Below are 23,607 nucleotides of genomic sequence, written 5' to 3'. Positions count from 1 at the left end.
TCCCACGCTTGATTTCGGCTCAGGCCATGAGCTCATGGTTTGTGAATCAAGCCCCACATCAGGCTCTGCGCTGACAGCACAGAGCCTGCTTGGGATTTTTTCTCTCCCTCTCTCTCTGCCCTTCCCCTGCCCACTCTCCATCTCTCTCTCTCTTAAAATAAATAAATAAACATTTTTAAAAAACAAAGTAAAAACCAGACCAACCCCAAAGGGCAGGATATTGTAGGGGTGACAAAGTGGAAAGCAGGACCAACATTACAGGCAGGCACTGTGAGAAGATGTGCAGGATGAATGAAGAGTACAGTTTCCCAAAGCATGGTCTGTGCTTACCATACTGGATAGGCCTAGAATTATCTAATGACCCACATTTTTTTTTCTAATCTTAGTGGCAAATGAATTGTAATTACAAAAACTTTTTTCTGTGACCTACACTGAAATCTGTGTGTGAAAGGTTATTAGAAATTAACGTTCCTAAACTAAAATTCCCATTTTACCAGCTTCAGTGAGCACTGTATACTCAGCTCCTGTCTCCTTTTTGCACTTGCCAGTGTTCAGTGGGCACCTTCCACTCAGCCATGCAGCCAGCCTAACTCAAGGAAAATGGCCTCTACCTCCTCCACAGTTAGAACGAGCCACTCAGGGTAATTTCAGTCCCCTACTCTGTGATCACTCAACTCAAGCCAATAGCACTGGTATATCCCTTGGCAACTGGTATTGGTCCAGGCATGTGGCATAAGTCAGCCACACTGTAGGGAAAGGTTATTTTTCAAAATGAACAAGGGCAAGCATGTTTAATTCAGTGGAAGCCAGCCTACAGATATAATCACCACGTGAGGGGACTGAACAAAGAGAGTGAGACAGTGGCAGAAAGGCAGAGTCAGAGCTTTGTTTTCACCAGGCATTCCTTACCATTAGCTTTCCTTTCTATGTGATAATAACTTCCTTATTGTTTAAGCCATTTTGACATGGGTTGTCTTGACTTGTCCCCTGAAAATGCTCTTACAGATCCTTAGAGCAGTGGTTTCCCAAACCTGCATGCATATTAGAATCACCTAGAGACCTTCAAAAGTTGCTGATGCCTGCATTCTACTCAGAGATGATGATTTATTGGTTAGATGTGTGGCTGGGTGAGCAAATTAATCCATAAGCTCCCTTTCTTCCTGGAGATTCCTGGAAATTTATCACTGTCCAAGATTGACAGAGTACTCTAAGATGCCTCAAAATGACAGAGAATATGTGTTCCCACAGGACTCAGTCCATTCCCTGTAATAAAGGAGGGACTTTTATGCTTTGTGGCAAGATTTGAGTTCCTCCGCAGCTGCCCTACTTGGATTTCTGCTTGATTCCCTTGTCTATGCCAGAAGATTAGAGTTTGAGATGCTTCTTTAGTAAAATGGGAATAGAAGTCTCAGTAAGCCACATGGTTAGGGTCTCAAGGGGCCATAGTGAGTGGTCCCAACTGTTCATCAATTATTCCTTTCTTAAGTGGAAGACATAAAAGGAAAGAGGTGGAGTGGGAGAGAGGTAATTGAGATCTGACCCCTATTAACATGCTCCAACACCTCCAAGCCTCAGTACCCTACTGTGTGATAAACCCAGAAACATATAATCTGTTTCATCAACACAGTAGAGTTTTGTGAAATAATATGACACCTAGGAAAAAAATTCGAAGTAAGAAAGGACTCCGTGAATGTAAGTTATTGTTACAAGAGGTCCAGAGAGTTAAAAATGAAGTGTAGACCTTACCCTAACAGACACAGCGGTGCCAGCAGGATGAAATGGCTCAGGGAGTTAAATCCTCTGCCAACCTGATCTCTTCATACTCCCTTTCATTCCTCTCACCTCTCTCCATAAAATATCAAACTTGCTCTGTAAAGTTGACTCTAAGATGTGTTCTTGCCCCAACTCACTTTCCAATCTGGTAGATTGCTACCAGATTGCCACCCTCTGCGCCCCGTCCACAGAAATCCTAGTGCTGCCATTCACAGGCGGGAAGGTTGTTTGTTGCATTTTTCCCCCTAGGTTTTTAGAAGCTCTCCACTTCCTCATCCAGAGTGTACCTCTGGGTACCACAATGTGCTATCTTTCCCCACTTGAATTATAATGTCTATCAAAAGAGGCATCTCTTGGGAGGCTTGAGTGCTAAGTGGGGAGTGATTTTTAGAGATGTGTGGGAAATGGTTTCAATATTTGGCAGTTCCTAAAGGCAAGATGATTTGAGATGTTGGTTTTTTTTTTAAATACACTTGATCGGCTCATTATGCTATTCCCTTATTTATGAAAATGCCTTGTCACTGGAATTCGGCAGTTGCTCCAAAGTAGAACTTGAATAAACCAGAGGATTATAACTTTTAGTTTGTTCCATTCATTTATCATATGTTTCACATATATCAATGTATATATTCACCAGGAATCAATTTTTCTTTTACAGATCTCTCCATTAAAACATACCATTCTGAAACTAAAGATGTAGACAATGCCCCAAGAATCAAAACAACTGAAAGTACTACAAAAATGTACCAAGTGTCAACCATGAAACGAATATTCGATTTGGCCAAGCATCGACCCAAAAGATCAACATTTTTCCCAGCCGGGGTTAAAGTCTGTCCACAGGAATCCATGAAACAGATTTTAGCCAGTCTTCAAGCTTATTATAGATTGAGAGGTAAGGAAAGAGATGAAACCTGTTTAGCCTCTCATTCTTTTTATCCCTTCCTTTTCATTCAGTCATACATTGTCTTTAGCCCAAAACTTCCAGAGTCTCTCATTTAGTCACAAGAGTTACAGAAATCAGTCAAGTGACCTGAGAGTAATGAATAGTAAACATTCAAAACTATGGTAGATGTCTGCTCTTATGTTTAAAATGATGTCTTGTGCAACCCAGAACTATTAAGGCATTTAATGAGTCACCAGGGGGCCTTGGCCTCTGGGTATTACCACTTTGTTTTATTTTTGCCAAAGCCCAATATTGAATTTTAATGTTATCATTGTTAAGTAAGAAGCACAGAATGATTGCAACGTCAGGAATCTGAGCAAGTTGATTTATGACTTAGGATTTCATTTTTCAAAAGCAACATTACAATCCAGATGCTCTCTCCTTTCTTGTTGAGTTTAAGTTGTTTATTGCTGACCCAGCAAAAAGTGCTGAAGTTTGGAAACCTGGAGGCACATCCAAAGTGCACAGGAGTCACAAATTAACAGTGGTTACTGAGATATAATGCAGGGATGTTATCAGGATTTACAACACAATGACTGTGATTTCCAGCAGAGTTAAAGTACAGTTTTCACCCCAAGACAGCATAACAGAATTCTTGGGGCTTTCTCAGAAATCATGACGGACTTCAAGCATACCACAGCCATCAGTGGCTATCCTTGTCATTCACTTACTACAGATGAAAAAGTCCCCATGGCCTCTTCTTTAAATGAAAAACATAACACAAAAAAGAACCTTTAGTAGATACTATTAAATCCCCCAGGTTGCTCCAAATAGTGCAAAAATATCTAACTGAAACCTAAATTCAATTCATCTTCCATGTGAAAGTTGAGGAGGTTTTCTGATGTCCACCTTCATTCATCACATTAGATAATTGTTTCCATTCCTAAAAAGCACAGTCAACCTGCTCTATTTCAAGCCCATTAACTAGTGCATGCTGGTTCAATTCTAGCCTGTGATGTATTACAAATTATGACAACAGAGAACCCATTTCATGATACTAACATCCTACAAAATTCTTGAGTATTTACATCTGTAAAATGTACAAAGATTGAGTTAGTCTGGGGAGTTTTTACTGAGTTTTGGAGGTATAACTGTCTCAAAAATATCAAGCCTTATGTTCCTCATATGTCTCATTTTATGTGGAACAGATATTTGCTTTCTGACAGAAGCCATACCCACAGAGAAATGACAAGTACTGGATCACAGTCAGAAGGAGAACTCCAATTATAGGAAACAAAGTACACTATATTATTATGCTTAGGTCGTAGCATAGCACCTCTGCATAGCAGTTTCTGAGTAAACACTTATTGATGGACACAGGAAGCAAACAGGCCATTGGGCATGCGAAGAAAAGACAATCATGTATAAACCATTCATTTTGAATGTGTTTACACATTGATCAGATAATGGCACTGGTATATTACATGTTATTTGTTCATGGATGGAAGTAAAATACATAGTATATGCATCACTTTGAATATGAACACAATACTGCTATTTTAAGGTAACTTTTAATTCTTTATGACATTCACAAATAGGATTCATCGCAGGTATTTAGAAAATAGGCTACTTATTGCTATAACCAAGTTTTTAACTCTGAATTGTATCCCTAACTCTTCATTCTTGATTAGGTTTGCCATTTGCATTTTGCTTTCCTGGATGAAGCAAACCACTGTTTTTCTCCCCGTGACAACAGCAGTCCATTATCTTTATGGCTGCCCCTGGGTGGTATGAAATTTTACTATTCATCAGCATGGGTTCTTCAGTCTAACAAATTGGTTCACAAAGAAACAAGAAATAAGACCTAGCTACAACGTGGTATTCCTCTGACAGAGTTACCCACTTACCATTTTTGTTGCTGCTTTTACAAAATTATCTTTTGACGTCTTTCAAACGTAGGAGAGAAAGCTTCCACATTCATCAAATCAAATGAAATATTGAGATATTTGTTTTTCCAATACTTAAAGCACCACAAATGGATGTGTTCTGAGCCTCATGGTAGAATCATAAACATGCTCATCCCAAAGCACAAATGCAAGACCGCAAGTGTTTCTGGTAGTCTCCCAGGGGAACCCTGGGCTCCTACCCAGGCAAACTCCCTGCTTTTGATTTCCTCCCTTCAAACCGCCTACCCTTCTCTGTATCTCCCTCTTCCCCCTCTCCATCTTCTGCCTCCCCGTCTTCCTCTTCCCTTTACACCTCCCTGTCCCCATTATCCTCCTCCGCCTCTTCCTCTTCCTTCCCTTCTTCTTCCTTTTCTTCTTCTTTCTCTTCTTCTCTCTCTCTACCTCTCCCAACCACAAAAGCTAGATCTTCCTTCCACATTAATTTATGCCTTAGAGAAAGTTTAAGATAGAATCCTAGTTCTTCCTTCTCCATTTGTCATCCATAGATCAGCCGTATCACAAGCATCTGGCTACTTGTTAGAAATACAGACCTACTTTTACCCCACCGTATCCACGTCCAGAATCTGTATTTTAATAAGATTCCCAGGTAATTCATTTTCACTCTAAGGTTTTAGAAGCACTGGTCTAGAGAATATCTAGCCAACACCCCCATTGTACACATTTGAAAAGTGAGGTGACATGCTCAGTCAGAGCCATCATTGGTGGCAGAGCAAAGTTAGAACCCAGCATTGACTCCTACTCCAGTGTGTTATCTCTCCATCTAATGCATACCCAACCCTGTGGTGGACGTTTTTACATACCATTGGTCTAACCTGATCTTTCCAAATGTAAATAATTATCCCAGGGCATGCCTGGCCTCCAGGACACATGTTCCCTAGGGTTCTTCCCACATCACCAAACAGCCTACCATATGCGATTCAAGAGAAAGACTGAGACTCTGTGGCAAGATTTCAGGCATTGGCCAGCAACTGTGGGAAGACTAGGGAGGCAAGGTTCTGGATTTGCCTAGAATCCCTTTGGAAATCTCTTCTGGTAGATTCAAGGAAGGATGATGCAGTAAGTTAAATAACTTAACAACTAAGTTAAAAGGTTAGAAAAATCCAGCTTTCAGAAGTTTTCAGACTCCTCCCAGCCCTGAGATCCTTAAATGCTTCAACTTTCAAGGGGTTCTTCTTATGCTCCCTTGGTAAGGATAAGGGGCTTTCCTGGCAGGGCATGCACTGTGCTCCTGTTCTCCCAGTCACAGAAGGATTCTGCACCTCCTCCTTTGTGCTTAAACTTCCAAGAGGCCAGAAAAATGACATCAAAGCAGTCACAAAAAAACCCTGCTCCTCAAAAAGTCTAAAGAAAAGCTACTGGTCCCTGTTTCATCCTTAACTTTTTAATCACTATAAACTACAATGCCTCAGGGAAATTATTTTTTTTCTTTTTTAGTTCAAGGTTTTATTTAAACTACAATTAGTTAGTATATGATGTGATATTAGTTTCAGGAGTAGAATTTAGTGATTCATCACTTACATATAACACCCAGTACTCATCACAACAAGTATTCTCCTTAATACCCATCATCCATTTAACCCATCCCCCACCCACCTCCCCTCCAGCAAATTTCGATTTGTTCTCTATGATTAAGAGTTTGTTGGGGCACCTGGGTGGCTCAGTCAGTTAAGCATCTGACTTCTGCTCTTATGGTTCCTGGGTTCGAGCCCCACATTGGGCTCTGTGCTGATAGCTCAAAGCCTGGAGCCTGCTTCAGACTCTATGTCTCCCTCTCTCTCTGCCCCTCCCCAGCTAGCACTCTGTTGCACTCTCTCTCTCTCTCTCTCTCTCAAAAATAAGTGAAACATTAAAAAAAAATTTTTAAAGAGTTTGTTTTATGGTTTCCTTCTCTCTCTTTTTTTCCATACGTTCACCTGTTTCATTTCTTAAATTCCACATATGAACGAAATCATATGGTATTTGTCCTTCTCTGACTTAATTTCACTTAGCATAATACACTCTAGCTCCATCCACATCATTGCAAATGGCAAGATCTCATTCTTTTTTATGACTAATATTCCAGTATATATTTCTTAACTAGATTATTTGTTTTTTGGGTGTTGAGTTTGCTAAGTTCTTTATAGATTTTGGATACTAACCCTTTTTCAGATATATCATTTGCAAATATATTCTCCCATCCTGTCAGTTGCCTTTTAGTTTTGCTGGTTGTTTCCTTCTTTTTATCTTGATGAGGTCCCAATAGTTCATTTTTGCTTTTAGTTCCCTTGCCTCTGGAGACATGTCTAGTAAGAAGTTGCTATGGCCAAAGTCAAAGAGGTTGCTGCCTATTTTCTTCTCTAGGATTTTGGTGGTTTCCTGTCTCACATTTAGGTCTTTCATCAATTTTGAGTTTATCTTTGTGTATGGTGTAAGCAAATGGTCCAGATTCATTTTTCTGCATGCTGCTGTCCAGTTTTCCTGACACCATTTGCTGAAGAGACAGTCATTCCATTGGATATTCTTTCCTGTTTTGTCAATTAGTACTAAAGACTTTGTAACAATATTTGCTCTTATAATCCATGCAAGTCTTTCCATTTCTTTGTGTCATCTTCAATTTCTTTCATAAGTGTTTTCTAGTTTTCAGAGTACAAATTTATTACCTCTTTGGTTACTTTATTCCTAGATATCTTATGGTTTGGGGTACAATTATAAATGGGATTGATTCCTTTATCTTTCTGCTGCTTCATTATTGGTGTATAGAAATTCAACAGATTTCTGTACATTGATTTTGTATCCTGTGACTTTACTGAATTTGTGTATCAATTCTAGCAATTTTTTGGTAGAGTCTTTTGGATTTTCTACATGTCCTCTGCAAATAGTGAAAGTTTTACTTCTTCCTTGCCAATTGGGATGCCTTTTATTTATTTTTATTGTCTGGTTGCTGAGGCTAGGACTTCCAGTACTATGTTAAATAACAGTGATGAAATTCAACATCCCTGTCTTGTTCCTGACCAAGGAGGAAAAGCTGTCAGTTTTTCCCTATTGAGGATTATACTAACTGTGGTCCTTTCATGTATGGCCTTTATGATGTTAATGTATGTTCCCCCTATCCGTACTTTACTGAGGGTTTTTTTTTTTAATTTTTTTTTTTCTCAACGTTTATTTTTATTTTTGGGACAGAGAGAGACAGAGCATGAACGGGGGAGGGGCAGAGAGAGAGGGAGACACAGAATCGGAAACAGGCTCCAGGCTCTGAGCCATCAGCCCAGAGCCCGACGCGGGGCTCGAACTCCCGGACCGCGAGATCGTGACCTGGCTGAAGTCGGATGCTTAGCCAACTGCGCCACCCAGGCGCCCCAATTGAGGGTTTTTATCAAGAATAGATGCTGTATTTTGCCAAATGCTTTTTCTGTATCTATTGAGAGGATCATATGTATTTATTAATGTGGTGTATCACATTGATTGATTTGCAAATATTGAACCACCCTTGTAACCAAGGAATAAATCCCACTTGATTGTGGTGAATGTTTCTTTTAATGTACTGTTGAATTTGATTTGCTAATATTTTATTGACAATTTTTGCATCCATGTTCATTGGGGATAGTGGCCTGTAGATCTTTTTTTAGTGGGGTCTTTGTCTGGTTTTGGAATTAAGGTAATGCTGACCTTGTAGAATGAGTTGGGAAGTTTGCCTTCCATTTCTGTTTTTTGGAACAGTTTGAAAAGAATTAACTCTTGTTTAAACGTTTGGTAGAATTCTCCTGGGAAGCTCTCTAGCCCTGGGCTTCTGTTTGTTGGGAGATTTTTGATTACTGACTCCATTTCTTTGCTGGTTATTGGTCTTTTCAAGTTTTCTATTTCTTCCTGTTTCAGTTTTAGTAGTTCATATGTTTCTAGGAATTTGTCCATTTCTTCCAGATTGCCCAATTTGTTGGCATATAATTTTTTTATAATATTCTCTTATAGCTTTTTATATTTTTGTGGTGTTGACTGTGATCTCTCCTCTCTGGGAAATAATTCCTTAAACAGCTTCAGGTATTTGTGCTTCAAGTAGAAATTTTTCTCAGAGCCTTTGTGAAAAGTGGATTTTAATGGGGATGGGGGTCTTGTGTGTCCCTGAAGTAGGAGAAAGGGCAGCAGAGAAAGGAGCAGAGCTAGGAAGATACAGGCACCAAAAACAAACCTTAAACTGGACTGAAATAAAAGGAAGACTTAATCTGAGACCAAAAGCAACATGCCCGCAGACATGTCAGACTAGTAAATAGAAGGAATATCATATTACGTTCTTCCAGATGTTCCACACACAGATATTATCAGTGAAAGTCACCAACGCTGAGACCCGAAAGGCAGCGTTAGTTGATTTTACATACATGGAAATCCTCTATCTCTGGCAATTAAATGTGTTTTGAACTAAATTAGCAGGTGCATTGGGTAGAGATGGAAGGTCAGTGTAACACCTCCAAAAGAGAGTGTGGAGTAAACAGATGAGAAGGGTAGCAAGGACAACTGGTTTGCTTGGACTGGACACCCAACTCTTAAGGTTTGGGCAAGTCTCAAAATATTCAAGTGTTGTTTCCTTTTTGCATGATATGTAGACTCTTGAGTAGAGGTGAAGATCAAAAGACTGCATGATGGCTGGTATTGGGAGAGGCATTACAACCCTCCAATCCTTGCCTGACAGGAGAGAGAGATAACATTCACAAACATGGGTTCTCCTGGTGAGGCTATTGGCTTGCTCTCCAGGTGTGCTGACCCCTGTCACTTCCCCAGATGTGGAAAACTCAATGACACATTTGGGTTGGTGGGGACAGCACCCACTCCTGGCTTTGTGGGTTCTGGTGAGGTTGCTGCTGGTAGATGATCTGAGCTTCTTTTGGTCAGGAATTCTCTTTGCCTGTTAAAACAGAAAGTTAAGAAAACTCCAGACATATAAAAATGGGGAGTGAAGGGAAATAAAGGATAGGAGTAAGAGTTTCCAAACTGGTCTTCTCTCACTGTGTTCCTTCCCCCCAGTCCCTTCTCTCAGCAGGCAGGAAGTTTCTTTAGAAAGTCAGATGATGTCAGCTTCTGCCCTGAAGCTTCCAATTGCTTCCCATTCCTACTGAAGTAAAATCAACATATTATAATTGCTTATGAAAGATGTCATCTAACTATTTTTCCTTCACTTAATCCTGTAAAATAATTTTTAAATGATGCACCTCTTTACATGGGTTTCAGTTAACATCCAAAGCTTTTCATTGTAAGTTTAAATAATTGGCTAAGATGTAACTTTTGATGAGTTGTAAGTATCGATACTGAATATAAAACAAAAACTAGAGAATTTTTATGCATCCAGTAGAATCTACCATAGCCACTCAATTGTTACCATAAAAGCCTCAACAAGCACATGCCTTCATGTACTCTTCTTAACAGTAGGAAATGCAACTTGGATCCTTTTTCTCCACACACCTACATTTCTACTCCACTCCCCACTTCAGTCTTATCTTAATGTAATTTATTTTATGCTTGAAAGTCTGTCATTGGCTACTCTAACATACTTCTCAGTAACAAAAATATGTATATAAATTTAAATTACAGATTTTATTTTTTCCTATTACTGTAGGCTTTATGTTTCCAAAGAAATTTCTTTTGGATTCAATTGCATTTATAATTACTCTTAATATATAATTGATTAAAACAAATAGATACAAACTTTTAAGGCCTTTTTTTAAATTTATTTATTTGAGAGAAAGAGAAAGAGAGAGAGAGAGAGAGAGAGAGAGAGAGAGAGAGAGAGAGACCATGATCAGGGAAGGGGAAAAGAGAGAGGGAAAGAGAGAATCCCAAGCAGGCTCCATGCCATCAGCACAGAGCCTGATGCAGGGCTTGATCTCACAAACCACGGAATCATGACCTGAGCCAAAACCAAGAGTTGGACACTTAACTGACTAAGCCACCCAGGTGCCCCCAAATAGATACAAATTTAACAAAAAATTTTAAGTAAATTTATATTGGCAGATATAAGATCAGATATAGGTTTTTGTGAGTACTAATGTTTATAAATACAAAATTAGGGGAATGTTTATAAATACAAAGACTTGGGGAAGAGGCCAGTTTAAATGAAGGGTCTATAGCTAAAGCTTCATTAGCTTCAGCCTCTGTTTAGATGGAGTTACTTTGGTGTTGTTCCTCTATTAGTTCGTGTACCATTACTTATTATTCATATTATGTGTTGCTAAAATGAGACGGGATTTAGGATCAATTTTATCTCTATTCTTTTCCTTAGTTTCACTTAAATGCAGAGAAAACTTGTTACATAAAATAAGTAGATAGAAATAGAGTTTTGTTATAGTAATATCTTTATTCTTTAAGTTCTTTAGCATTATATGCTAACAATCACATCATGATCTGTCATTTTTAATGGCTTGTCAGCTGTCAACTCCATTAGGACTTGTAATGTGTTGAAAGCAAAGAATCAGAAACCACCCTGTTGCAAAAACATGTTCAGCTCAGTTCACTTGCTTTCTTAACCTCAACACTAGTATTTCATGTCGTCCCTTTGTGTGATGACCGAGAGGCACTGTGCCACAGTAAGTTAGGGATGGATGAATGGGGGAGGATGCTGACCAAAGGGAAAAGGAAAGGTGTATCCTTAGGCAGACTGGCTTTAGGAGAGCATGATAGGAAAAAAATGAGACCTAGAAATTGATTCTCTTTAAATTGTGTGTCTGTTTACCCCTTGGAAAGTCTTTAAATATAGCCAGGTACCTTTGCCCCAGTTTGGAAGTTACTGGTCCACAAAGCCCTATGCCATCCCTGCTCCCTTCACCACATCTTTCTGTCTTCATCTTCCTTTACTCTTATCCTTGCTCTGGCCACACTGCCCTCTTTGCTGTTCTTTCAATGCTCAGAGCATTCTCTAGCCTTGAGGCCTTCTCCAAACTGCTCAGAAGTCACCTTTATAGTGAGGCCTTCCTCAGCTGTCCTATTTTAAACTACAACCTACATACGTACTCTATTCCCTATCTTCCTTCTTTTATTTTTCTCCATAACATATATAGGGGCTCAATAAATATTTGTTAAATGACTTGATTTCTATGGCCTATAAATTAGCATATCCACGTAAGCCATGAAAGAATATTCCATGTTCTAAGATTATGCTTGGGCTGGGAAACAAGGATCATCTTAGGATGTGGCCATTTTCTACTCCTAATGAATGGTACTGCATTGCAGTGTGTCAGGAAGCAGTGTGGGAAGCATATCGGATCTTTCTGGACCGCATCCCTGACCCAGGGGAATACCAGAACTGGGTCAGCATCTGCCAGCAGGAGACCTTCTGCCTCTTTGACATTGGAAAAAATTTCAGCAACTCCCAGGAGCACCTGGATCTTCTTCAGCAGGTGAGCCTAAACGCTGTACATTTGGAACACGGCCTGGATAGCTCCCAGTCCTCCAGCCCCCGCCCCTTTTGAATTGGCTTCCTGCATAAAGATTAGTTGAAGAAATGCTTAGAGATACCTGATAAGGCCAACAAGAATTTTATTCTTGCAAAATAACATTATACAGCCTGGTTGAAGTGAAGTTAAAGGGAAAAGGGAATGAAAATAGACTTTAGCTCTTCAGTTGACATTTTTCTCCTGGTAAAATTACTTTTTATCTTTCTGCAGAGAATAAAACAGAGACACTTCCCTGAGAGGTAAGTACCCAAAATAGAATGCTGCATGCTCTTGACTTTTGAAAGATCATATAATGGAGACTGAGCTATGATATTATGTCAGCCACTGAGGTCTGTGTAGGTTATTTTGACAGAAAATTATGCATATATTGCGCTAAAGGTAAATGAGTATCTAAAGGGGAAATAGATAGGCCCTAAAGATTGAGACAGGTGTTGGCACTATGTTTGCAGATAAAACAGATTCACTACTATGTGCTAAGTATCTAAAGTGTGTTTTCACTTAGGGGATATAGAGCAATTAAAATAGTTTGATTCTGGGGTGCCTGGGTGGCTCAGTCGGTTAAGCGTCCAACTTCGGCCCAGGTCATGATCTCACAGTTCGTGAGTTCGAGCCCCACGTGGGGCTCTGTGCTGACAGATCGGAGCCTGGAGCCTGCTTCGGATTCTGTGTCTGTGTCTCTCTCTCTCTGCCCCTCCCCTACTTGTGCTCCTTCTCTCTCTCTCTCTCTCTCTCTCTCTCTCTCTCTCTCTCTCAAAAATAAATAAATAAACATTTTAAAAAATAGTTTGATTTTTAAATTTATGATAAACTATTAGTTACATCAGGGAAATACTAACACAATCAGAGAACAACCTGAATTTTGAAGTCTTATTTGGTATTCTGTAAAGCGTTAGTATTTCTCAAACTAAATTACTGAAGCACTCACTAAGCTATACTCTCAACAAGAACTGAATATCAAATAAGAAAATCAAAATTTTTTAAAAGGCAAGGAAAAGTACATTAGTAAAATGATTAAAGAAAAGAGACAAACTCTAAACACAAATCACATACATTTTATAACATTTAGAAATCTAAATCTGAAGATAATACTAAGAGAGACACAAATTTTGCTGTATAAATTACTGACAATTCTTTATAATGCTTTTCACATTTGTTCCTTCATTTCTATTCCCTTTGCCAACAACCTCTTCCAGGACCTTACTAATTTACACTGTGAAAAATGTCAAATCTGATCTCCCTAATGGATTTCCCTGCCTCTAACCTCTTCCCCTCTTTAACTTGCATAACGGCTGCTGGATTAATAAGTCTGAAAAATTCCTTTTCTTACACTGAGGCCTGTTCAATGACTTTCAAAAGATTCCCACATCTTCCTCTTACCCTTCTGAATATCCTCTGCCCACCGATCCCCCTCATGCTCTGTGTACAGAAAGCTGAGTGGAGAGGCTGAAATCACTGACATCACTTGCCTTGACTCCTCGGTGGGAATAGTCGGTGGGGAGCAGGAGATCAGAGGGTGAGGACAGAATGAGGTGAGTGAATTTATCACCTCCCCTCAACCACCAACCTGCAAAGTTTTCAAGGGCTATTAGCCTCCTTCAACTTCATCTCAGCTCCTGTCAGGCAGCCTTTCCACAGAGCCTTCTCTGTCTCTGTCGTGGTAACTGCTCCATCTTCTCACCCCTCCTGGGCTAGGGGTGTTTTGAGCATCCCACTGTTACCAGCCCTGGTATGGCACTTGGCCTTATGATTACTCTTATGCTCTTCCCACAACTTAGCAAGTAATCCTTTTTTTTTTTTTTTAATTTCTTTAATGCTTATTTTTGAGAGACAGAGCATGAGCAGGGGAGGGGCAGAGAGAGAGGGAGACACAGAATCCGAAGCAGGCTCCAGGCTCTGAGCTGTCAGCACAGAGCCCGACACTGGGCTCAAACCCTGGAGTAACGAGATCATGACCTGAGCCGGAGTCGGACGCTTAACCAACTGAGAGCCACCTAGGCAGCCTGCAAGTAATCCTTTTTTAAATTTTGAACAAATTACCCCACAATGAGTGAGCCATCTGTTTCCTGCCAGGACCTTCACGGAAACAGAGTCCAAACTAATCAATTGAGGCATTTCAACCCCTGACCTTTCCAACTTTGCCTCCATTACCTATGATCCCACTGCTGCTACCATGCCCTTCCTCACTGCATACAGACCATACCCTACTCATGCTGGATTCTGGCCCCTAGCCTTTCCCTCTTGCCCGGAAGATCCTGCCTTTTCCACATTACCTATCCAAATCCTACTCTCCTTTCAAGCTCTTAGTGGATTCCTCCATGGACCCCATGATGTCTTAACAGCCTATTTGAGCCTGCAGCAATATCTCCCTGCTTTGAATTTTGCACTGTTTTTGGCACTTACATTTTTTTAATGTTTATTTATTTTTGAGAGAGAAAGATACAGAGTACAAGCAGGGGAGGGACAGAGAGAGAGGGAGATGCAGAATCTGAAGCAGACTCCAGGCTCTTAACTGTCAGGACAGAGCCCAACGCAGGACTCAAACCCGTGGAACCATGAGATCATGACCTGAGCCGAAGTCAGACGCTTAACCAACTGAGCACCCAGGCACCCCTTGGCACCTACATTTTTATTTAACACTTCCTTGCTTTACTCTATTTTCCTGTACGAGTCTGAACTCCTCAAGGGCAGGGACTGTTTTATGTCTCTCCACCCACCACCACAGACCTGAGCAAAGTCCTCATGTGTTTTGTTAATTGATATGTCTACTGAGCCATTCTTTAGAAATTTTACAAAGTTGATACCAGAAGGAATAATGTGATTGAAGAAAATCTTAGTACTAGAGTATTAACTTTGTTCACAAGACACAGAGATATTCACTCTTCTTATTTAAATATAGGATGATACTGGAGCACCTGGGTGGCTCAGTTAGTTGAGCATCTGACTCTTGGTTTCCGCTCAGATCATAATCTCACAATTTATGGGATCGAGCCCTGCATTGGGCCCTGTACTGACAGCATGGAGCCTGCTTGGGATTCTCTCTCTCCTCTCTCTTCCCCTCTCCCCACTCTCTCCCTCAAAATAAATAAACATTAAAATGTTTTTAAATAAATAAATATAGTATGATACTTACTCCTCCAATTTGCAAAAAAAGAAAAAGAAAGTAAAGCAGAGGTCATCCACCCATAAGAAAAAATTCAACAGAATGTACCAAGACTTGATAGAAAAACATTAAAAATTATAGGAAACAGCTACCCAAGATGGAAAGAGAAAGAAATGGAATCATCCCATCCACTCCTGCATCTACCAACGTTGCTAGACAGAACTGCTAAGGAGCAAGAGACAAACATTGTACATTAGCTACGATTACCAAGTTGTTAAGAGAGGAGGCAAGCAAGCTGTTTCTTATTTTCAACCTTTCCAGGAAGACAAAACAGAAAATTTTCTCATCTGAGTAGCCCATAAATCTGCCAGTTTCAAATTACTTTAAAATAAAAGCCAGTGGAAGAGTCCAATGTCCCAGCTTCCCAAATTATAGCTTTTGAGTGATGGTCTAGATTGCCATTGTTGTGGCAGAATCATACCCAGTGGCAGAGGATAAGGAAATAACATCTGACACAGGGTCCTGCACAAAGTGGGCTGCTGACTTGTAACTAAAGCAATCGCCAGCACTTTAATAACTATTCTTGGTTATTTTCTTTTTAACAGCAAGGTAAAACAAGGATACCAAAGTTATAATAGTAGGAAAGATCTTTCTATAAACAAGACCTATAAAGTGGAAAAAAAGGAAAATTGTCTAAATCACAGATGCTCTAATGTTTGATATGAAATCTTTATAAATATGATATCCATACAAACTATTTCTGAACCACATAGCACAATACCAGCAGAGAAGAACAGGAATACCTAATTCCTAAACAGTCTGAATTTATATTTAGCCTGTGTGCACCAATATAGTCCTCCATGTTTACATCTATTCTGACTGGTCAGAGCCATGCCAGGCCAACAGATGGTACTTTGTATACCATCCCTATTAGCACTTTGGCAGAATTGAGTATATTAGAAATATGTAGATGGTCTCATTATCTACAGCCAATCTAGATGTCTCTATAACAGCATAGCACCTATCATTCCCTTTGGTCTTCCCATCAACATGAGCCACAGAAAATTGAATCAGATATATTGGTCAACTATGACTACATTGTGCTAACATAGACACAAGCTATTAAAACCTAATAGCTAATAGTAACAAATCTTTCAGTGAGCTTAAAAAGATATCACTATTGCTATTCCTTTCTACATAGAGTTTGCTAGAATGAGCCAACATCATATGCAGACAGCTTTATAACCATGCCCTTGGACTTGCCCTTAGATATTTTCCAGATGGCCACCGCATAGCCTGCAAAGCTACCCATAACTCTTGCAGGCAATGGTTGTGTCCAGAATAGGATTTAATATATGGGCACTATCCAGAAATCTCTCTCTTTCCTATTGCTATAACCACAAGACTTACTCTAGTAGATAAACTTAAGCATTCCCTGGATTTGCAGGTTTGAGGATCTGAGATTTTAGCAAGAATATTCAGTCATACATAGATCATGTCATGCAATTATCTTTGATGTTAAGGACACAGTATAAGCACAATGAGACTATGAAACATCAAGCCCAAAGACCAGTTTTGCCCACAATGAAAGTGCTCCCCAGAACCACATGAAAAATGCTTATGGGAAAGCCCTGGAGCCAAACATAACCATTTTCAGGGGTTGTTTGAGTTCGTCTTCAATGGAAATATATTTGAAGATTACTTCTATATTGAAAAAATAGGCAAACCCAGTTTTAAAGGGTTTTCCTCTAATTTTAAGTCTATTGAGTATAGGAAAAGTAAATAAATTTCCCCTATTGTCATCAAGCGCCTTTTCACCATCTCTTTTCTCTTTCCTATTGTGCTAATAGAAAAGATGAAATCTCTACAGAGAAGACATTAGGAGCACCTGGTGAAACCCCTGTGTTTTCTCCAGGTAAGCTTAGACCTCCTCATTCACCTGTTCCTGATTATCATGAAAGAGAGGGAAGGGAAAAAATTATCATGGAAGTATATTAGTTAAAAAGCAATCCTTAATTGAAGTTGACAAAATTTATAATATACTTTCTTAAAAATAACTGATATTTCTAAATGTATAAAATGATTTAGGTTCATTGTATAAATCTTGGAAAATTTAGAAAAGAATAAAGGTAAAGTGAAATCACCCATTATCTTACAACTTGGAGACAATCATCGCCAATATTTTCAAACAAATAAATTCAAGATAAGCATCCTTTATATGGTCACAAAAAGAAAAATTAACCAGATCTCACTGGCAAACCATTTAACTGAAACGTACTAGAATAGCACCTAACTTGGGTCCTAGATGAGAATGGAGAATTCAACTGGGACCAAAAGTATGAGTTGTTTTTTTCTCAAGAACATATTTATGTAATCTTAAATGAGTTAAGAATGCAGCTCATATCTGTAAATTCCAGAATTACAGAAAGAGTATATGAAATTTCAACTTTGATCTTATGTAAACTTCTCCAATCTCATTCTGTGCCCGTAATTTTTTTTAAATTTCCACAGATGTCTCCAGTGTCTCGCTTGGACCCTTCCCTCTCACTCTTGGTGACACATTCCTCAATGACACCATCATGCCTACAACAGTAAGAAGTTCTGAGAGTCAATCTAGCTCTTCACATGCCTGTTTTTGTTTTATTGGTAAAACAAGAAAAGAGAATGGACGAACTGTCCATTCCATATTATTAGTGCTGCATTTTTATCATGCCAAGTAAGAGTCAGTGACTTTGTTTTATTCAGTACTCTCACTTCTTCTAGGGACTGAGGGGAAAAACCAGATTGAAACCTAGAATAAGTTGAGAGGAATTATAAAAAGCAACTTAGTTATAAACTCCAGGAGGGTAGGGGCCCTTTTCTCCCCAGTACCTAACAGAACTGCATATATAGCAAGTACTCCCCAAGCATTAGAATAAATGAATGGATAAACCTATCAGTCAATCAATCATCCAATCAGTACAGCTCCTTCACCAAAGTGTAATCTCATGCTGACACTAAGGGTAGAAGTTTTGCTTCCAGGCATGGCCAGCATAAATGGGTCAGATAAATATCAAAATGGTTGAAATCCTGCATGTTAAATGGGGAAAAGTAAATGGTATTCACAGGCAAAGAGAAGCACTGGCCACTGTTCTCTTTGTGTGAAAGGAATGCAGGAGGAGAGGATATGTTACAGAATTAATTGTTGGTTGTCAGAAAAGGGGGACATTTTAAAAAAAAAAAATTAGTGTTTTATTTATTTTTGAGACAGAGACAGAGCACCAGTGGAGGAGGGGCAGAGAGAGAGAGAGAGAGACATAGAATCCAAAGCAGGCACCAGGCTCAGAGCTGTCAGCACAGAGCCTGACATGGGGCTCGAACCCACAAACCATGGGATCATTACCTGAGCCAGAGTCTGATTCTCAACCAAATGAGCCACCCAGGTGTCCCAGAAAAGGGGGACATTTTAATCACTTCAAAATCTTTGAGCCAGACACTTGATGTTGAAGCCAGGAAACACTGCCTTCTTTCCCCAGGAGTGTCAGCATCATGGCAGCACACTGTGGGCAGCAAGTTCAGCAGGGGGCAGTCCAGGGGTGACACATACTTCCCTGTGGTCTGAGAAACTTTGCTGGCCCTTACCTCCCTGTGAACCTCTCTGCAAGGTCAAAGCCCAGACAGTGAGGGCAAGAAGTTCAGTCTCACCAGCTCTACACGAAAATTCAGGGATGAGAACCCTGCTGGCCTGTAGGCCAGATGGCTGCAGATTTGCTGGAACTATTGCTCTAAACAAAGAATTAAATTTTTCCATTTTTCTCCAAAATACTATTCCATGAACAGTGAAAAGTGCTGTTGAAAAAAATTATTGAGATTAAATATATTCACTATAAAATTTCAAAGACAACTCTAGTTCACTGTCTCTTTTCTCATATTACTTATGTCTCATATTCTTCAAAATCTAATATATGTCCCCCTTTCTGCAGTAAATATCCCCTGAACATTTCATTTTATATTCATCAAATCCTCCTCTTACCTTTTTTACCACCCACATCTATCACTCATTCTTTGGCTCAGCAAACATTTTACTAAAATCCTCTGATGTGCCAGGCATTGGGGTATGTACCAAAGATTCTAAGATGAATAAGACATGGTTCCTGCCTTCAAGAAATATATAATGCAAATAAGTACAACAAAATAGTGTGTACTTGAAGATGGCAGATATATAGAATGGAGCAAAATGATATGCCAGGACAGGTTGCAAAGGATGTGACTGCTAATCATGTATATTCACAGAGAGTTTTGTGCATAAATGACCACATTATTTTTTTTACTTTGGGAGAGTTAACAAACTATGAGAATCATACTGGATTCGAGGAGATTATATGTGGGGTGACAAGATTAGCATATAAAAAGACTAGGTGGGTATGACATAGGTACTAAATGAGAAATTCAGATATTATTCACTGCTCCAAGAGATTAGAAAGAGGCAAAGGTTTCTACCCTAAATAATCAGAGGAAATATTATGTTAAATGAACCATAGGGTATTAGTAAGAAGTAAAAAAATGTGTGTATGTGGTGTGTGTGTGTGTGTGTGTGTGTGTGTGTGTGTCCTTATGTTTTAGTACTGGAAGTGAGCATGGGGAACAGTGAGGAAGGTCTCTCCGGTCAGGAGACTAGCACAAGTAATGTGGTATCTCATCAACAGTTAGCAAGCTATCTGGTAGTCAGGGCAAGGAGAAATGACACAGACTAAAATTGTTTAAGCAGCAACAATTCCATTTATGACTGCACCAAAAGTAATAAGATATCTAGGGATAAAGCTAACCAAAGAGGTGAAAGATCTGTACTCTGAAAATTAAAGAATGCTGATGAAAGACATTGAAGAAGACACAAAGACATGGAAAGACATTCCATGTTCATGGATTGGAAGAACAAATATTGTTAAAATGTTGATGCTACCCAAAGCAATTTACACATTTAATGCAATCCATATCAAAATACCACAAGCATTTTTCACAGAGCTAGAACAAACAATCCTAAAATTTATATGGAACCACAAAAGACCCCAAATAGCCAAAACAATCTTGGAAAAGAAAAGCAAAGCTGGAGGCATCACGAAACTGGACTTCAAGTTATATTAGAAAACTGTAGTAATCAAAACAGTATGGTACTGGCACAAAAATAAACACATGGATCAATATAAAACCCAGAAATAAACGCACAACTATATGGTCAATTAATTCTGACAAAGCAGGAAAGAATATCCAGTAGGAAAAGGACAGTCTCTTTAACAAATGGTGTTGGGAAAACTGGACAGCAATATGCAAAAAAAGAAACTGGACCACTTTCTTACACTATACACAAAAATAAATTCAAAATGGATTAAAGACCTAAATGTCAAACCTGAAACCATAAAAATCCTAGAAAAGAACACAGCTAGTAACCTCCTTGATATTCTGCATAGCAACCTTTTTCTAGATATGTCTCCTGGCACCAGGAAAACAAAAGCAGAAATAAACTACTGGGACTACATCAAAATAAAAAGCTTCTGCACAGAAAAGAAAACAATCAACAAAGCTAAAAGGTAACCTACAGAATGGGAGAAGATATTTGCAAATGACATAACTGATAAAGGGTTAGTATCCAAAATATGTAAAAAACTTACAAAACTTGACACCCAAAGAACAAATAATCCAATTAAAAATGAGAAGACATGAACAGACGTTTCTCCATAGAAGACATACAGATGGCCAACAGACATGTGAAAAGATGTTCATCATCACTTACTGTCAGGGAAATGCAAATCCAAACAACAATGAGATATCACCTCACACCTGTCAGAATGACTAAAATCAATAACACAAGAATCAACAGTATTGGTGAGGATGTGGAGAAAAATGAACACTCGTGCACTATTGGTGGGAATATAGACTGGTGCAGCCACTTTGGAGAACAGTACAGAGCTTCCTCAAGAAGTGAAAAATAGAACTACCATACAATCCAGTAATCACACTATTGGGTATTTACCCAAAGAATACAAAAACACTAATTCAAAGGGATACATGTACCCCTATATTTATAGCAGCATTATTTACAGTAGCCAAGATATGGAAGCAGCTCAAGTGTCCATCAGTTGATGAATGGATAATGATGTGGTTCAATGGCATATTACTCAGTCATAAAAAAGAATGAATCCTGCCATTTGCAACAACATGGATAGAGCTAGAGAATATAATGCTAAGTGAAATAAGCCAGTCAGAGAAAGACAAATACCATATGATTTCACACTGTGGAATTTAAGAAACAAAACAAACAAAGGGAAAAAAAGAGAGACAGAGAGAGGCAAATCAAGAAAAAGACTCTTAATTATAAAGAACAAACCGATGGTTACCAGAGGGAGGTGGGTGGGGGAATAGGTTAAATAGGTGATAGGGATTAACAAGTGCAATTGTTGTGGTGAGCACAGGGTGATGTATGAATCACTATACTGTACACCTGAAACTATCATAACACTGTATGTTAACTAACTGGAATTAAAATAAAAACTAAAAAAATTTAAGACATTGTACTTGGGCCCACTCAGTAGTTGAGTTAAAAAATAAATTTTAATGAAAAAATATATATAAAATAAATAAAATTGTTCAAGCAGATTGTTATCAGATTGTGGAAAGCCTTGAATGTCAGGAAAAAGAGTTTGAATTATCATCTCATAGGTAATAAAGTATTACTGAGGGTGCTGGCTGAGAGGTGTGGAAAATTAATCCAGTGGCTGAGGATAAATTAGAAGACTTCTCACTAATACATCTAAAGAATGTATTTAAATATCTCATGTGAACTTAAATATGCCTAGTGAAATGGTAAACTTGTAGGGGATAATGCTATAGGCCATATTTTTCTTTTAACTTTCCACAGGTCCTAACACTGTCCTACACCCATACAGATGCTTATGTGTTATTTTGATGAATGAATCAACAAAATCTTTTCGTTAAACAAACGTCAGTAGTCTGGCGTCCTCCATGTGCCTATTAAAGTTAGAGGTTGTGTGCCTGTCCACTGCCATGGAAGAGAGGGGCTTGTGATATGAAATGAGGAGAAACTACATTGGCTACCACCCACATGAGTTTTGTCCCTCATGCCATTTTCCATTGGTTGGTCTCCTCTTTCAGCTTCCATAGCTGATGTCACTAATAAAAGACTAAGTGCATTACCAAAGACATTCAATTTTCCACAGACATGTTTTTTACTCTTTTAAAAACCTTTCAGATTTCACAATCATCTAGGTACCCAATACTGAAAATCTGTCACACCCCAAGTTTGAAACTCAGCTCCAGGCTTGCTCTGTGCCCTAGGAACCCATGTGAATTCAGAACAGTGAGAGACTCCTGCTTGTTCCCAGTCCAGAGGGCAAAAAAGGATGACCCCTTGGCCAAATCCAGGTCCTCAGAAGAGTATTTCTATTTTTAGCCACATGCTACCAAAGGTGGCCCAAATATGCCATTCCTTCTGAGAGATATTTCAAATCCTCTCTTGACCTGACAGTGCTCACTAACTAGCTTTAATATGAAGTTTGGGCACAAATGGTCTCATTAAACCAGTCTAGACTCTTCTCTAAAGAAGATTGTATTAAATAATATCTCAGCATCACATAGGTTATATTGTATAATCCAGTCTTCATCAAAGAGCATTCATAGTTACACAAGAGTGTGGCACAATCTCAGTGATGCTCCAACAGTATATATGAATTATGTGTGTGTGTGTGCATGTGTGCAAATGTTTTCATGAAGAGCACAGAGTTCTAACATTACAGTGTCCTCAAGGATTCTAAATAGTTAACTCATTGGAGCTTTGGTACTTTGTCTCTCAATGAAATTCAGAGAACACTTCTAGTTAATAAGATTTTAATTCTAAAAGTACTTGAGGGGCACCTGGGTGACTCAGTCAGTTAAGTGTCTTACTTCAGCTCAGGTCATGATCTCATGGTTCATGAGTTCAAGCCCCGCATTGGGCTCTGTTGTGACAGCTCAGAACCTGGAACCTGCTTGGGATTCTTTAATATGAAGTTTAGGTACCAATGGTCTAATGCTCTCTCTGCCCCACCCTGGCTCGTGCTATGTCTTTCTCTGTCTCTCAAAAGTAAATAAACGCTAAAAAAATTTTTAAAGCACTTGAGCCTTCATTATCCACTTTTTGAGACAATATCAATATATATTATATGGTAGTACCATATACTTATAGTTTATATTAATAGAAGACCTTTTATTTTCTAACTCAGGAAAGAAAAATAGAATCCACTAAGGTATACAAAGGCCCACTGGAGCAGAAGGTGGAATTGAGCATCACTCTAGCAAACCAGAAGTTCACGGCAGAGCTCGCTGACTCCCAGTCCCCACATTATCAGGAGCTGGCGGCCAAGTCTCAACTCCAGGTAAGTGAACCCACCCCACACAACCAAGTCATGACTCAGAATCTGGGAGCCAACAGGACCTAAA

The 23,607-nt window shown here is 39.1% G+C and overlaps 1 protein-coding gene across 3 annotated transcripts in view; it reads left to right on the top strand.

Moving 5' to 3' along the window:
- Positions 1-23,607, top strand: part of IMPG1 (interphotoreceptor matrix proteoglycan 1) — a 134,247-nt gene that overhangs the window by 22,820 nt on the left and 87,820 nt on the right. For 2 of the 3 annotated variants that reach the window (XM_019830877.2, XM_019830876.3), the window contains exons 2-7: positions 2,432-2,665; positions 11,815-11,981; positions 12,249-12,277; positions 16,989-17,053; positions 17,650-17,729; positions 23,391-23,543. In XM_019830877.2, the coding sequence (XP_019686436.2) occupies positions 2,432-2,665; positions 11,815-11,981; positions 12,249-12,277; positions 16,989-17,053; positions 17,650-17,729; positions 23,391-23,543 (728 nt within the window). The remainder of the gene's footprint in view (positions 1-2,431; positions 2,666-11,814; positions 11,982-12,248; positions 12,278-16,988; positions 17,054-17,649; positions 17,730-23,390; positions 23,544-23,607) is intronic. The other variant, XM_019830878.2, reaches the window with a different exon arrangement.

The sequence above is a fragment of the Felis catus genome, chromosome B2, assembly GCF_018350175.1.
Source record: "Felis catus isolate Fca126 chromosome B2, F.catus_Fca126_mat1.0, whole genome shotgun sequence".
NCBI lineage: Eukaryota > Metazoa > Chordata > Mammalia > Carnivora > Felidae > Felis > Felis catus.
This window is presented reverse-complemented; position numbering and strand designations above follow the sequence as displayed.